Source organism: Sporobolomyces salmoneus (genome assembly GCF_050403485.1).
Source record: "Sporobolomyces salmoneus JCM6883 DNA, S_salmoneus_JCM6883_v1_ctg71, whole genome shotgun sequence".
In the NCBI taxonomy this organism is placed as follows: Eukaryota; Fungi; Basidiomycota; class Microbotryomycetes; order Sporidiobolales; family Sporidiobolaceae; genus Sporobolomyces; species Sporobolomyces salmoneus.
The window spans coordinates 65,220-79,006 of record NW_027481092.1 but is presented as its reverse complement, the minus strand read 5'-3'; the positions used below and the strand labels follow the sequence as shown (position 1 = coordinate 79,006).

The 13,787-nt window shown below is 51.9% G+C and overlaps 5 protein-coding genes across 5 annotated transcripts; 1 reads left to right on the top strand and 4 right to left on the bottom strand.

The window, feature by feature from the left end:
* Positions 1–127: 127 nt before the first annotated feature.
* Positions 128–1,234, bottom strand: JCM6883_004022 (YidH family protein; the record flags this gene model as incomplete). Its single annotated transcript, XM_076634800.1, has 4 exons — positions 128–273; positions 344–616; positions 731–786; positions 891–1,234. 4 exons carry the CDS (start codon positions 1,232–1,234, stop codon positions 128–130), a joined length of 819 nt encoding a protein of 272 aa, XP_076485244.1.
* Positions 1,235–1,758: 524 nt separating this feature from the next.
* On the bottom strand, positions 1,759–3,954 carry JCM6883_004021 (phosphoglucomutase; the record flags this gene model as incomplete). The annotated part of the gene is made up of 7 exons (XM_076634799.1): positions 1,759–2,200; positions 2,282–2,384; positions 2,463–2,579; positions 2,647–3,205; positions 3,261–3,672; positions 3,743–3,769; positions 3,902–3,954. 7 exons carry the CDS (start codon positions 3,952–3,954, stop codon positions 1,759–1,761), a joined length of 1,713 nt encoding a protein of 570 aa, XP_076485243.1.
* Positions 3,955–4,063: 109 nt separating this feature from the next.
* Positions 4,064–6,565, bottom strand: JCM6883_004020 (uncharacterized protein; the record flags this gene model as incomplete). Its single annotated transcript, XM_076634798.1, has 6 exons — positions 4,064–4,356; positions 4,421–4,601; positions 4,677–4,877; positions 4,985–5,068; positions 5,143–5,617; positions 5,694–6,565. The coding sequence occupies 6 exons, from the start codon at positions 6,563–6,565 to the stop codon at positions 4,064–4,066; spliced, it is 2,106 nt and encodes a 701-aa protein (XP_076485242.1).
* Positions 6,566–7,200: 635 nt separating this feature from the next.
* JCM6883_004019 (uncharacterized protein) lies at positions 7,201–10,668 on the top strand (the record flags this gene model as incomplete). Its single annotated transcript, XM_076634797.1, has 2 exons — positions 7,201–7,218; positions 7,291–10,668. The coding sequence occupies 2 exons, from the start codon at positions 7,201–7,203 to the stop codon at positions 10,666–10,668; spliced, it is 3,396 nt and encodes a 1,131-aa protein (XP_076485241.1).
* Positions 10,669–10,770: 102 nt separating this feature from the next.
* JCM6883_004018 (uncharacterized protein) lies at positions 10,771–13,689 on the bottom strand (the record flags this gene model as incomplete). Its single annotated transcript, XM_076634796.1, has 7 exons — positions 10,771–11,671; positions 11,743–11,862; positions 11,931–12,216; positions 12,288–12,456; positions 12,531–12,636; positions 12,699–13,562; positions 13,622–13,689. The coding sequence occupies 7 exons, from the start codon at positions 13,687–13,689 to the stop codon at positions 10,771–10,773; spliced, it is 2,514 nt and encodes an 837-aa protein (XP_076485240.1).
* Positions 13,690–13,787: the final 98 nt, after the last annotated feature.

Genomic DNA, 13,787 nt, shown 5'->3' with positions numbered 1-13,787 from the left:
CCCCCCCCCCCCCCCCCCCCCCCCCCCCCCCCCCCCCCCCCCCCCCCCCCCCCCCCCCCCCCCCCCCCCCCCCCCCCCCCCCCCCCCCCCCCCCCCCCCCCCCCCCCCCCCCCCCCCCCCCCCCCACTCACCTCGTAGCGAGCACAGCTGCAAAAGCCGCAATAACGAGGGCACCAACGCAAAATCCAGAGAAAGCGATGCTTCTTCTCGAAGGTGGGAACATCGACGGATTACCCATGAGAGCGCTTTGAACGGAAAAGTATCGATGTGTGCCTACCGGTTCGCCTCTAGCGCTCGTCAGCACACATATCGGACGGCCAAGACGAGACGGAGAGAACCTTGCCAATGAACAGAAAAACGAGAGCAAGTGCAATTAAAGTACCACCTATCGGCTTCCCAAGGTGTCGATACCTTGTCGAATTCTCGATCTTGACGATTGATTGTGCAATCTCTAGTTGTTGCGCTTCGAGAAGCGTTTGCAATGCGGCGAGTTGGGGATATGCGGAAATTATCGGTGCGAGAGCGGTGCTGATCTGAGCGGATTGTTCGGCGATAGAGGGCGGAGGAGTAGGAGTACCAGTCGTAGAAGCGGGTAGACGGAAAAGCTGAGTGATAGCTGCGAGGGAGGATCACAGAGTACGAAAAGGAGGAAGTCAAAAAGTAACATTGATTGTCAGCTCAGATTCACCTGACCGTTTCTTTTCTTAGAGACGGGGTCGAATGCACTCACCTATCCCAATACTCGCCAACGCAAGAGAAGTACGTAACCAAGCGAGAAACGTTCGTCTACCTCGTCGAATTCGATGCGAAGCGAAAACGATCAGCTCCAGAACTGCGACTTCCGCCTTCGACTTTCTCCCTTCCTCTGCGACGGACAAGGCTGCACTCACTCGCTCGCCAAATGGTCCCTCGCTACACTCCCCTTATTCTCGAGTTCAAACGCGATTTGCGGTATTTTGAGTCTTCTCCCAACAGGTTTTCCTTCTCCCAATTGTTTCCCTGGTCTCCGACGTAGGTCTTGAGCAGCGTCGCGAGAGAACGTGGTCGATCCGAGAGGTGGGGAGCGAATTGTTGTCAATTGATCCTGAAGTGCAGGGGGAAACGTCGCGGAATGTGACGGTTCTGGAGGTCTCGGCGAGGTCGACATAGAGCTTGTCGAATGCACAGAGCCGTAGTCGCGGTGAGAAGGAGAGGAAGGGGAGGAAGAAGAGCCCGCGAGAAGTGGTCGAAGCATTTTTGGTGCAGGAACTGAGCGGAGCAAAGGTAGCGACAGAGTCAGGAAAGCAGAATATCGAGCAACTTAAGGCGAACATTTGGGTCGAGCATTGATAGCGAAGAACAGAAGACGCAGTTTCGAATTGCGTTTTCGCTCGAAATTAAGACTATGTAGACGCAATAAGTTCGAGGAGTCCTGCAAAGAGGTCGTTGCCACTCGAATCGAGCCCCGAATCGATAGGCAAGTACTGCTAGACGCCGAGAAGGGAAGGGTTGATACTCAAGCGAGACGAAGTCGGCGAACGAGAAAACCAGAATCAGAAAATCCTCTCTTTACGGTCGGTCTCAAGTCTCTCTTCCCCTCCAAGCCGAAGGTCACTGAACGGTAACTTCCAAGTACGGAAACATAATACTGAAAGGAGAAGAACGGAGACAAGCGTCGAGGAGAAGAAGAGGGAAGCGAAATTTTCAATAGATATAACACAGACGAGCTCCTTCTTTGCCGTTTTTACTATGGACAAGGTCTGGTAAGCCTCTAGTCGATTACTTGTCCAAGGAGGAGAGCAGACTTACAGTGATGACAGTAGGTTCCTTCCTTCCGGTCAATTCCGACAATTTACTCAATTCGAGAGCAACTTCGATCAAGGGTTTGAGTCCTTCTTGAGTATCCCGCTCGTACTCTTTCGTATCCTTCGAGTACTTCTCAACATATAATCGAATCGTCGCACCGCTCGAACCAGTACCAGAGAGACGGAAGACGATTCGGGAACCGTCCGAGAATCGAACGTACAATCCTTGGTTCTTCGAGACAGAGTTATCGATCGGGTCGGTGTAGGAGAAGTTGGAGGCTTCTTTGACGGAGAAGGAGGTCGAGGAGGAAGTGGCGGAGAGGGATTGACCGACGAAGGATTGCGACGAGAATTGAGATTCGAGGTGTTTCATAACTTTGTTGGCTGCTTCCGAATCGACTTCTTCGTAGTCGTAGCTATTTGGTAAAAACGGCGTGTTTATTCGAGTCAGTAACGTGGAACGAGAGACGGCAAATGAAAGAAGGGTCAAAACTGACCGAGAGAAGAAAGTTCGACCGTATTTGTGGTAGTGATCGAGTAATACACCCTTGATACCCTTGATACCACGCTTATCGGCAGCAGCGAGGATGTTCAACCAAGCTGTTTTGGGGAAAAATGCATGCGTCAGTTTTCAAACTTGACGAAACGGTCTACGAGAAGCAAAAGAGGAAGGCTGACCGACAACAGCCCAGAGACCATCCTTCTCACGAATGTGGTCGGAACCAGTACCGAAAGATTCTTCACCGCAGATCGAGAGTCGTCCAGCATCCATCAAGTTTCCGAAGAACTTCCAACCTGTCTCGTTCTTTCAGGAGTCAGACACTGTCTCGCTACAGCGAATGGATTTGGAAGAGCGACTGACCAGTAGGAACCTCGAAATATTCGAATCCTTTCGCTTTCGCAACGAGATCGATCGCTCCCGAAGTAGGCATACTTCTCGCCAAGCCCTTGACCCCTCCGTCCTTGAAGTATGGGATACATTCGGCCCAGTCGGCAATGATCGCAACCGAATCACTCGGAGTAACGAAAGCTCCTTTGCCGTAAATCATGTTTCGATCTCCATCTCCATCCGAAGCGGCTCCGAACGTGATGTTACGTTTCTCGACTTCCTCTACGAGAGTGTGAGCATAGGTCAAGTTAGGGTCGGGGTGACCTCCGTTGAAATCGGGTGAAGGGTCGCAGTTTTGAATCGAGTCGGGGGAGAGTCCGAGTTCTTTGACGAAGATTTGACGAGCGTAAGGACCGGTAACTCCGGAGAGACCGTCGAAGAGAACAGAGACATCGGGAGATCCTTGAACGTAAGTCTTGATCGCTTGGAAGTCGAAGATTGATTTGAGGAGAGAAACGTAAGGAGCGACGGAATCGATGATCGAGATCTTGATCGGTCCTAATTCGAGATCTCCTACTTTCGAGAGGTCCGCCTGAACAACATCGCGCATCAGCGAGGAACGCTCAAACGAGAGAGGGAGGACTCACTTCAGGAAGTTCGACGATTTTGTATTCAGAAATCGTCTTTGAAACCTCGTAAATCTTATCCGTTACTCCCTCTGGTGCGGGTCCACCATTCTCCATGTTGTACTTGATGCCAAAGTCGGCCTTGGGTCCTCCAGGGTTATGACTCGCGGTCAACAAGATTCCTCCCGTCGCTTTCTCAGCTCGAATAACGTGCGAAACCGCCGGAGTCGAGAAGATTCCGTTTTGACCAATGATCAATTTCGATACTCCGTTACCGGCAGAGAGTTTGATGATGGTTTGAATGACCTCGGGAGAGTAGAAACGACCATCTCCTCCTACGACGAGAGTAGATCCTTGTGCTCCTCCTGGGATCGAAGAGAGGATCGATTGAACAAAGTTCTCAGTGTAGTGCTCTTGTTGGAAGACGGTAGTCCTATGAACGTCATTTCGATCAGTCTCGAGTGGGGAGAGAGTGGGAGGAAAGAAATTGAATCGGAACTCACCTCTTTCGGAGTCCAGAGGTTCCAGGTCTATTCGCAAGCGTTTGTGTCAGCCAGGGACAGCTCTCGAGTGAGTGAGCGATTTCGCACGAGGAAGAGGAAGCGAAATCGATGACGGAGAGGGAAGATCAGAGTGGGAGAGGAGCGGGATACGAGGCTTACTTTTGATCTTGGAACGCCTTGGTAGCTACGGTCTTGATCTCGTGTTGTGCCATCTTGCAAAGTGAGTTGTTAAGAGGTGGAAGGAGAAGACAGAGCGAGGCACGTTAAGTTTCGCGGGGGGACTCTTCAATTTCGCGGAGTTCGCACAAGATGGATCGATTTTCACAGTGTTGCAAGTTTCTTGACTACTACCCAACTCAGGAAAACTCCCAAATCTCCTGTCAACTCCAATACTTTCCCTCCTCCGTCCTCTAAACGATTCCGAACATTTTCAAGTTTCGTTTTGACTTCGATACTGTAGCCAGAGTCGCTTGATGAGATAAGAATAGAGACGGGAGAGGCTTGGTGTGGTGGGAGGTGGGGAGTCGGGAAAGAGAGGAGAATCTGAGACTGAGAGGAAAGGGACGTGGAAGGAAAATGGATGAAGACTGGCAAGGGATGCGATTGATCATTCTCTGCATTGATTGCTACGACGAATCAGCGAAGGCAGCAGATAGAGGAAGAGGGAGAAAACCGTACGATCAGCAAACAGATTGTCGAGACTCATCGACTCTTTCTCTTCTAGCTTTCTTCGCTTCGTCGATCCTTCCCTCGTCTTCCCTGCTTGTACTTGGGCTTCCGATGCTGATGTTGCGTCTCGTGTCGATGGGCTGATCACGCTGAACACTAGATCATTGATCTTGATCTGCTGCTTCAAAATCTGAATTGCCAACATCCCAAAAAGGCTCAGCATCGGATCGCTCGCAGCATCGCGCAAGACGGAGAAGAGACTCACATCGAGAGCTTTCCGTAGACTCTTCATCCCTTCTGAGCCTTTACCTGCGTCAGGATCTTCTTCGAGAAGCCATAAACTGCTGAGGACGAATGCTTCTTGTCCACCTAACAAAGAGGAAGAAGGAATATCGTCGGAGGCTAGTCGAAACCTGTAAGAATGGGGTGACAGGTGTCCTGTCGTTGTTGCTTTCGGTTCGAACGTCTATGAACGAGTAATTTTGCGAACTTGTCAATGATTCGTATTCTTGCTTTATCGCTCTAGAGATTGCTCCGACTTGATCCCTCGCATGGAAGAAAATGGTGACGTACGATGGTGTGACTAGACGGGGTGAGTCTTGTTTCATCGTCGCCGTTGCGAGACATATTCCGCGATTCAGAAGTCCACCAAGTTGACTGTCGGTCGCGCAAAAGATTCATGGTCAGTAAGAAAGTTGTCGAGAGGCTTGTAAGTTTGGATAGGAACTTACGAGCAGCATGAGATCCGTCATGCTCCTGCCTTTTCTCTTCCGTGTCAGGTTCTCTTCCCCGGTCTCACGGCTTTTCTCTTCCGCTTTCGAGGCCCCAGTCGCCGTCCCTTCGCTCAATGTCCTATTCGCGCCGAGTTCTTCCCAGACCCTCTTCCCTAGCTCTCGTGAGATCGCAATCCCTCCTTCAGGCGAAACCAACCGAATTCTCCACCACTCGCTCTCCTTCTTCTCGGCCACTGTTTCCCCTCCTCCATTCTTCGAGCTCAGTGTTGTAGGTAGCTCGAATTCCACTGCGTAGACGCCCGGAACATCAAGGAATCGATTCAGAAGGGTCGAAGAGGAAGTTGTCGCGGTGGAGGAGAGGTAAGCTCGCGTCGAGGGATGTAGCAGTGCGGAAGGGCTAAGCGAGATGAGGAGGATTGGGTGTAGCGAGGAAGGGGTTGGAAGTAGTGCGGGTAAAGTTGGAGGATTTGGACTTTCAATGCGAGAGAAAAATGGTCGAAAGGTTAGTCCCGCGGTAGAGTACGGTGAGAGAGACAGTGGACACTCACGATCGATCAATCTGGGGGAATTCAGTTTCGACGCGTTCAACGAGTTGGTTCAATTTCGCAAACCAATCCATTTCTTCCTTCTCAGTTCTTTCGTCCAGCTCATGTAACTCCTTCAACACTCTTCCTACATTGCTCCATATTTCTTCCTTCTCTTGTCGATCGTCTCGTTCTCCCTTATCGTTGCGCGAGGCCGAGAAGAGATCCGAGAGAATCTTCCCACCGCGCTCATCGAAAATCTGTTCTCCTTTCCACACATACGCAACTTTGACTCCCTCCACCACCTCCTTCATCTCTCCCTTCTCTATTGACTGACGATGCACCTTAAAGTCCACAACCATGACTTTTCCTCCCAAACTCGACGTAACAACTCGTTCCTCTTCCCTCTTTCCTCCTGCTTCGGCATCTTCTTCTTCGTCATCTCTGAAGCAGACTAGTCCGAGGTCTTTCGCGATTCGTTCGAGGATCGGCAAGACGAGATGAGAAGATTTCGAGAGTTCTTCGGGATGTAAAATCGGATATCGACGTTGACTTGTCGAGTGCGATACGGGAGTCGAGGTCGAATCACTGAGTGAAAGTAACAGGGCCTCGGTCGAGGACGACTGGGATAGTAGAGAGAGATATTTGTCGAGTTCGAGTCGACGAGGCTCAGTTGCCGATTCTTCGAGAGAAGGAGCGGGTAAAAGGGATTCAAAGGAGGAGAGGCTTGTGCGAAGGGTTGAGATCGTCGAGGACAAGTGGGAGCGCAAGTGAGCGAGTTCGGAGGGAGGGAGAGTGGAGAGGAGATGAGGAGAGGAAGAGGGAGGGAATGTCGTCAGGAGATGAGAGCGGAGAGCGGAAGCGTGTGCTAGGAGCGATGGTGTCGGGTCTGTCATAGGGCGAGTAGCAACGAGTCGGACAATGGAGAAGAGAAGACAGAGAGAATTTACGGAACGGCCGACTTCCTTTCTCTTCCCCTCACCACCACTCACGACAAGCCCGACTCTCACACAGACAGCAGTACAGACATCATTACATAGCACACGCGTTCGGTCGTTCAATGTGAGTTCCTTCCCAAGCTTCCCCACCCTTTCCCCCCTTGTTTTCTTGCCCCCTCGCTAACCTCTCCATCGCGTCGAGCAGGACCACCTGGTCTACTATTTCCTCTTCTATTCACCCTACTCCCTCTACCTCCTCAGCTACCGAACGTCGCTCGAGCTCCCCACCTCCTCCTGTTCCTTCCACTTCGACTCTTCCTCCCCCTCCTTCGACTGGCTCGAATGGAGATAGCAGCGATTTCCAGTTCTATGATCCACGAGGACTAGGCGCGAAAGTCAGAAGAACGACGAGGTCTAGAAGTACGACGCCTCAAGCTGCAACTGAAAGCGGTTTCAGCGGCAATTCGATTCTGCGTTCCAGGGAGAAGAGCGAGGTTGCGCCGACAGAATCACCAGGGAATACGTTCAGTCAACGAGGCGGAGGAGGGAGGAGGGAAGCGAGTACCGAGCTCGATCAGGAGGGAGATACGCGAATGAGAATGAATTCAGAGGTAATTACTTCCTCTCGCAGCTGTCCTCGCTCCAAACACCGGAAACTAACGAACCACAAAATGTATATCTAGGAGCCCTCGAACGGAATCCGAACCTCAAACACAACGACTTTATCTCCTGCTTTCCCTCCCTCTCCAACTCCTCGAGCTCGTTCACCTCCGTCTTCATTCGTCCCGAACACAGCAGCAACAGGAGGAGGAGGCGTACCTCTGACCTTGGGTGGCGTTCAGCGACAACCGAGTTTGAAAGCGAGGGATGCGTTCAATCGATTGAGAATTGGAAGTTTCGGAGCAACTTCGTCGAACAAGGACTCATCCCCTTCTTCGACGGTCGAACCGATGGCGGTGAGAACATTGAGTCCAGATGACTGGACCCGGTCGTCTGAAGCAGAGCCACAAGCAGCAAGAAACGAACGAAACTCCTCAGCACCTCCTTCTTCTCAACCTTACTCAGCGACTTCGACTTCGACTACCGCGAGTCCGATACCAGGGATGGGAATGTCCCCAGCCGCTTCGTTCTTGTCTTCGTTCTCTCCGAATTCGGCTCCGACTTCGACCAATTACAACTCGAGTCCGAATTCGCACTCGAATCACGCGTTCGCTCGAAGGGTTCAAGGACAAGGAGGAGGAGGCCTCAATCTACTACCGCCGAAGGGAGACGAAGCAGGGTTCGTGCTACCTTTTACGAGTGCGCAAGTGCTAGGGGAAACCAACGAGGACGAAGACGAACGAGAAGAGGGAGAGTGGGTACTCGGGAAAGAGTTAGGTAGCGGAGGAATGGGAGTCGTGAGAGAAGTTATCTGGAGATCGAAATCGACTACGCCAAGAGTTCAAGGTGGAAGACAAGCCAAGAGGAAGAAGAGGAGGAGGATCGCGGTCAAAATCGTCAGACAGGATCTCTTCTCGGCAGGAGGAGGAGGAAATGCAGGAGCCGGTAGCGCACTCGAAGCGTTCGGACTCTCACCAAGAAATCAACCCCCGTGGTCGGCTGAGCGAGGTCAGAGACCTTTTCCAGGTTCGACGACTGCTCGAGCCACTTCGTTCCAATGGTCTTTACCCTCTTCCGATCAGTCGACAGCTCTACGAAACCCATCGAAAGATCGATTACTCGGAAACAGCTTCTCTCCCGGAGGATTCGAAAGAAATCGTTCAACTTCGTCTCCTATCAAACCTCCCTCTCACCTTCTCGTCTCAGCAACAGCCGCCTCGCGTCAGAACGTCACGGGATCGTCGACACTCAGTCCGATCGAACAGTCTCCTTTACCTTCCCCGAGTCTGGGGGATAGAAGCTCTTCGCCGGTACTCGAGGTCGTACCTTCTCCGGAACAAACTCTCTTGCTCGCTCTCTTGAATCGTGAATTGACCCTCTGGTCTCACATCACTTCGCGCACACCCCCTCCAACGACGACTCACCAGCCTCATCCGAACATCGTCCCCTTGTTGTCGACTTTCGAACTCGCCGAATTCTCCTACATTTTCATGCCTCTTTGCGACGGAGGTTCTCTCCTTTCCTACCTCAACTCCCCACCCTCAAACCGAGACGATCCCCCTCTCGAACTTGTTCTCTCGTCGTCAAACTCTTCCAGCACCGATCGTAGCCACACTCCCTCAACTTCTTCTTCTCGATCACGAGATCGGTCGACTTCAACCCGAGGTCGAACAACACTCCCTCGAATGAAACCTCGAACTTCCCTCCCTTTCGCTTCATCGATCACTTCGTCCCCTTCAGCTTCGAATTCGCTCTCTTCCTCTACTCGGACCTCTCGATTCCTCTCCCCTCCTCCACAACCTCAAGAGAGGGCGTTGACGCTCGAAAGGGCAGGGGAAGTGTTTGCTGAGATTGTGAATGGGTTGAAATGGTTGCACGAGGAAAAAGGAGTGGTGCATAAGGATTTCAAGCTGGAGAATCTGTTGAGTGTTTGGGAGAAGGAACAAGACTCTGAGAGTGGAGACGATGAGGACGAGACAAGTAGAGAGAAGGAGCAGAGAGACGGGGATAGGAGTAGGAGCCGAGGGAGGCAAGAGAGATGGAAGAGAGTCTGGAAACTCGCCGATTTTGGATTATCCGAGATCATGCAGTCCTCATCCTCCGGAGCAACTGCGTCGTCCCCGACCGCCAAGAAGGTATCTTCACCCGTCCTTTCCGTTCCACCACTTTCGACCCTCGCGAGAGGAGGTTCCTTGAATCGACCAAACAAGCATTCTCAGTTGTCGCTTTCGGTCGGTCCCTCTTCGAACACATCGAACAACAATAACTCTTCTCACACGACTCATACACCAAGGTTCCCACCCACACATCATTCCTCCATACTCGTTCCTCCTCCTTCCTCATCGTCGTCTTCTGAATCCCCTCTCATCGGCCATCTTCACCCGATCGGTTCTCTCCCTTACTCATCTCCCGAATCGATCCGTTCTCCAATCCCGATTATTCACCCTTCGGTCGATATCTGGGCGCTCGGATGTGTTCTCTACGCGATGGTAGAGGGAGTTCTCCCAATTTGGGACGAGTGGGAGTATCGTCTCCGAACTCGATTGATCAAAGGTGAATGGGAAATCCCCGAGAACTTGAGGGTACGCGGGGAAGATTCGGATGAAGCGAGAAGGGAGAAGAACCTCGTGTTGGAAGTTTTGAAGGGTTGTTTGGAGAAGAAAGTTGAGGAGAGATGGGATATCGATAAAGTCGTGAATTCGGAATGGTTGAGATTCGTCAAGAGTAGAGAGGAGGAACGGAAGAATTCGAGACGAAGAACAAGAAGGAACGCTCGATCCTTGCTGAAAGTGGATACGGCAAAACTCGAAGTGAACAACGTCGACACGGAGATGAACGTGCTCGATCTTCCTCCGTCTCCTGCTCGTGGAAGACCCTCGACCACTCGACCTTTACTTCCAGTTCTCTCAGCTCTTTCGTACCCTTCTTCGCCGTCTCACTCGACTCCTGTCTCTGCTTCAACTTCGACGTCCCGATCTTCCTCTTCTCGATCGCTCTCGCGTTCTTCAAGTCACAACAACGACCTCACTACGACAAGGAACAGCAATCGTCCTTCCCCCGTCTCGCAAGAACCTCTCGCTTTCTCTTCTTCCCTCAATCATTCTCAGGGTCACTCGACTCCACGCCGACCGTCTCGTTCGACTTCGAGGAGCTCAGCGTATTCTCATTCGTATGGAGTCGATTCGAGAACCCAAATGGAAGAATTAAAGGAACGAGGTCGCAGTCAAAGGAGGTTGCGCTGGGACGAAGAGAAAGAGACTAGCAGAAGGAGGAGAAGTGAGAGTAGGGACGCGTTGGAAGGAGGAGGGTTGGGGCTTGAGGAATCGCTCAACCTCACAGCAAGAGGAAGAAGCTCGAGTCGAAGTTCGCTCACGTCGAAAGGGAGCGGGAAAGGGAAAAGTCGAGAGAGAGGCTCAGGAGCGGGAGAGAGACTTGAAACGGTTCGTGATGAACCGTACTGAACTTTGTATTTTTTGTTTTCGATGTTTATATCCATTTTCGTTTGACAATATCCTAACTACTGCTGATCCTCTTGAATTTCCTATCATGCTCCGCCTTTCTTCTCAAGTTGACATATCGTCGTCTGCCTCTTGATCTTCGCTCTGCATTCGCCGTCCCTCGCTCGCTTCGTCCTCGCTGCTTTGCTCCTCCGCCTCCTCGTCACTCGTCTCGACCACACTCTTGCTCTTGAATTCGCCCAATTCTTCCCGGATCTGTGCTTCGATTTCCTCTTCGCTTGAATCTCCAATCGTCACTTTCGTCTTTCTTTTCCCTTTGCGCCTAAAATTAGGGTCTATCGGCCGTTTCTCCCTCTTCTTTCGACGTCCCTCTTCCTGTCTCTCGTCCCGGAGATCTCTGATTCGTTTATCAATTTCTTTCCTCCTCGCCTTCTCCGTGTCCCATTGATCTCGCACACACTCCTGCGCGAGCGTTTTCGTCTCGTTCCAGAGTCGCCTTTCTTCAGTTCGAGCTTCGCCGTCCGCTTGTCGCTGTGAAGGCACCGACCTGATTGCGAGTAAACGTTCGACGAGGGTCACTTGAGGGAGGAAGTAGGCGATAGAGTTCGAAGAGAGGGAAGGAGCAGCTCCGTGTAGAGACATTGGCAGGGAAGTCGGAATCGGTAAGATGTGGGAACAGATCGCGACGAGGACACGAGAGAGCGGTAAAGGGATGGAATCGGCGGATGTAGACGAAGGATGAGCGGGGTATTGAGTCGGCTCCACGACGGAGGATGGTTGGGAAGAAGCAGATGACGAGTACAGCGATGCGATGAGAGAGTCGAGCCGGGATGTGTACGTTTCAGGGGTAGCTCTCTCGAGAGTCGAAGATCGAGCAGAAGGTTCAGGAAAGAATCGACCGAGATCCGCCATTCGCTTCGGGACTTTGGTTTTGCTGACGATTTTCGATTCGAAGAAGTCGAGGTACGCGTCAATTTCGTCGCTTTGCATGCTTTCAGCTTCGTTCCTGTTTTGATCATCACAATCAGATGAGCACAGTGCTACCTGTATTATATTTAGATCCAGAGACGGGCTCACCTCCAAAGTTTCGAAGGATCTCCCGGTTTCTCGAGATTCGCGATAGCTTGAACGGTCGCGACCCAATCTTTCAGTTCGGGTAAGTTCCCCGCGTACTCTCCTAGGAACGTCTCGGAACGTCTGTTGAGATGCAACGAAGTCAGCAAATCCCGATCTGTGAAGCTGAAACGAGACCTGCGAGAACTCACGTTCCGTCACCTTCCACCTTCCAGAGCATCTTCGCAACGACAATCAGGACCGACGCCACTTTGAGTTCAGGCAAAATCAGCCTCCAATCTTGACTCGGCTCGGCCAACCTCGCACTCCAACTAAACTCTGGAGGAAGACCTTTCTCCCGTCGAGAAGATCCTGCAAGTGCAGCGTTACGAGGTGAGAGCGATCGGTTTAGGTTGAGGGCCATCTGGGTCGGTAGATGGAAAGAGATTGGTTGCGGGAGAAAGGAGAGAAGTCGAAGAGCGAGAACGTGAGCGATAGCTGATAATCGGAAAAGTCGAGATCATGTTAGACCAAGTTCGACTCGAACACATTCAGACTTCGAGACGTACGAGGTAGAGCGAGCAAACGGCAGAGTCGACCAGAGATCAGAGGTAAATTGGCTTCCGGGAACTCAACGTCCCAATCCTCCCGAAACATGTTGACGAGTCGAGCGAGCCAAGCTTGTCCCGAGAGTCGACCGCTTTCTTGTGCCGGTGGCGGCGTTAAAGATGTCAAGGTCTGTTGCAAGGATCGAGAAACATTCGTCAGCTTCCTGTCGCGTAATGAGAAACAGTCGACGAGAAGATACTAACCATCGGAGAAAGAATTCGGCGATTTGCTAACGAAAGATGGAGCTGCATTTCGAGTGGCAAGTGCGCTGCAGCGTCTAGGTATGGAATCTGATACGTTTCCGCTAGACTGTCGAAACAACGTTGTCAGTGAAGGGCATCGCCAAGCTTTCGAATATAATGGAAACTCACTGAAAGATATCGCTGAGAAATACGGGAAGCCGTAGCGTGACGCATCCAAGGTAGATTAGATACAATAAATAGTCCAGCCGAGGTTGAGTTCGAGGATCTAAGGGCAAGCGAGAGACGGCGCCGTGAAGAGGAGGTCGAGGTTGAGGAGGATTGTAGGGATTCGAAGTCGAGGTGGTCGTGTCGTTGGCTAGCGAGCGTGAGGTAGGTGACGGGGCGTTCGAAGTGACTGGACTATTGCGTCGACTGCGGCCTCCAGGTCGGGGTCGTTCATCGTCTGCATCTGAAAAGTATGAAGACGGCGAAGACTCTCCCGAAGAATCGCTTCCTCCCGCTTCAGTAGTGTCTCCAGCTTGTTGATCTGGGTCGACGATCGTACTTGTCCGACTCGTGTCCGCTTCTCCTGCGCCTGGTTCGTCTTCGTCCGAATCGAGCGGTTTCTTGATTTTGGGTCCCCCTCGCGGACCATGTTTGGTTCGTCCCCTCTTCGTGTATCGATCCCCTGGTCTCGGTCCACTATAGCTCCCAGCCGGTTCTTGACCTTTGTCGTAGTCGAACGGAGCGGGAGGAACCTTTGAACTGGCGACGAGAAGCGCGAATAAATCCCTCGTAACGGCTTCCAATTCGACTGGCCATCCGAGCTCGTCGATCAAGATCCTCAACTGTTCCCTCAAGATGAGTTGCATGCATTGCCAGATGAGGAACGTCGACCGCTCGCCGTGAAAGTGATCGTTCGAAGGCGGTTTCTCTTTCCGAGTCTTGTTCTTGCGTTCCCTCCTCGTTTGTTGTACGTGTTGCGAAGCATAGTCTTGTTCGGTCGACTCTTGTACGTATCCCGCTAGGAGATGTCCCTCTTCACAAACGATGCTGTCGGATATTTTGAAGTGAGCAAAAACAGCTCTCTAGCTCGACTAGGAAGGACTCACCTGCCGGACAGAGTATCTCTATGCCACCTTTTGCTTCTACAGACCGGACAGCGCGGTCGAGGAGCCATTCCGATGTGGGAAGAGAAGTGAGTGAACTTCGAGAATTATTCTTCATCTCTTTTGAACCCTTTCACCCGGACCTCGACTTTGAACTCTGCTCTGACAG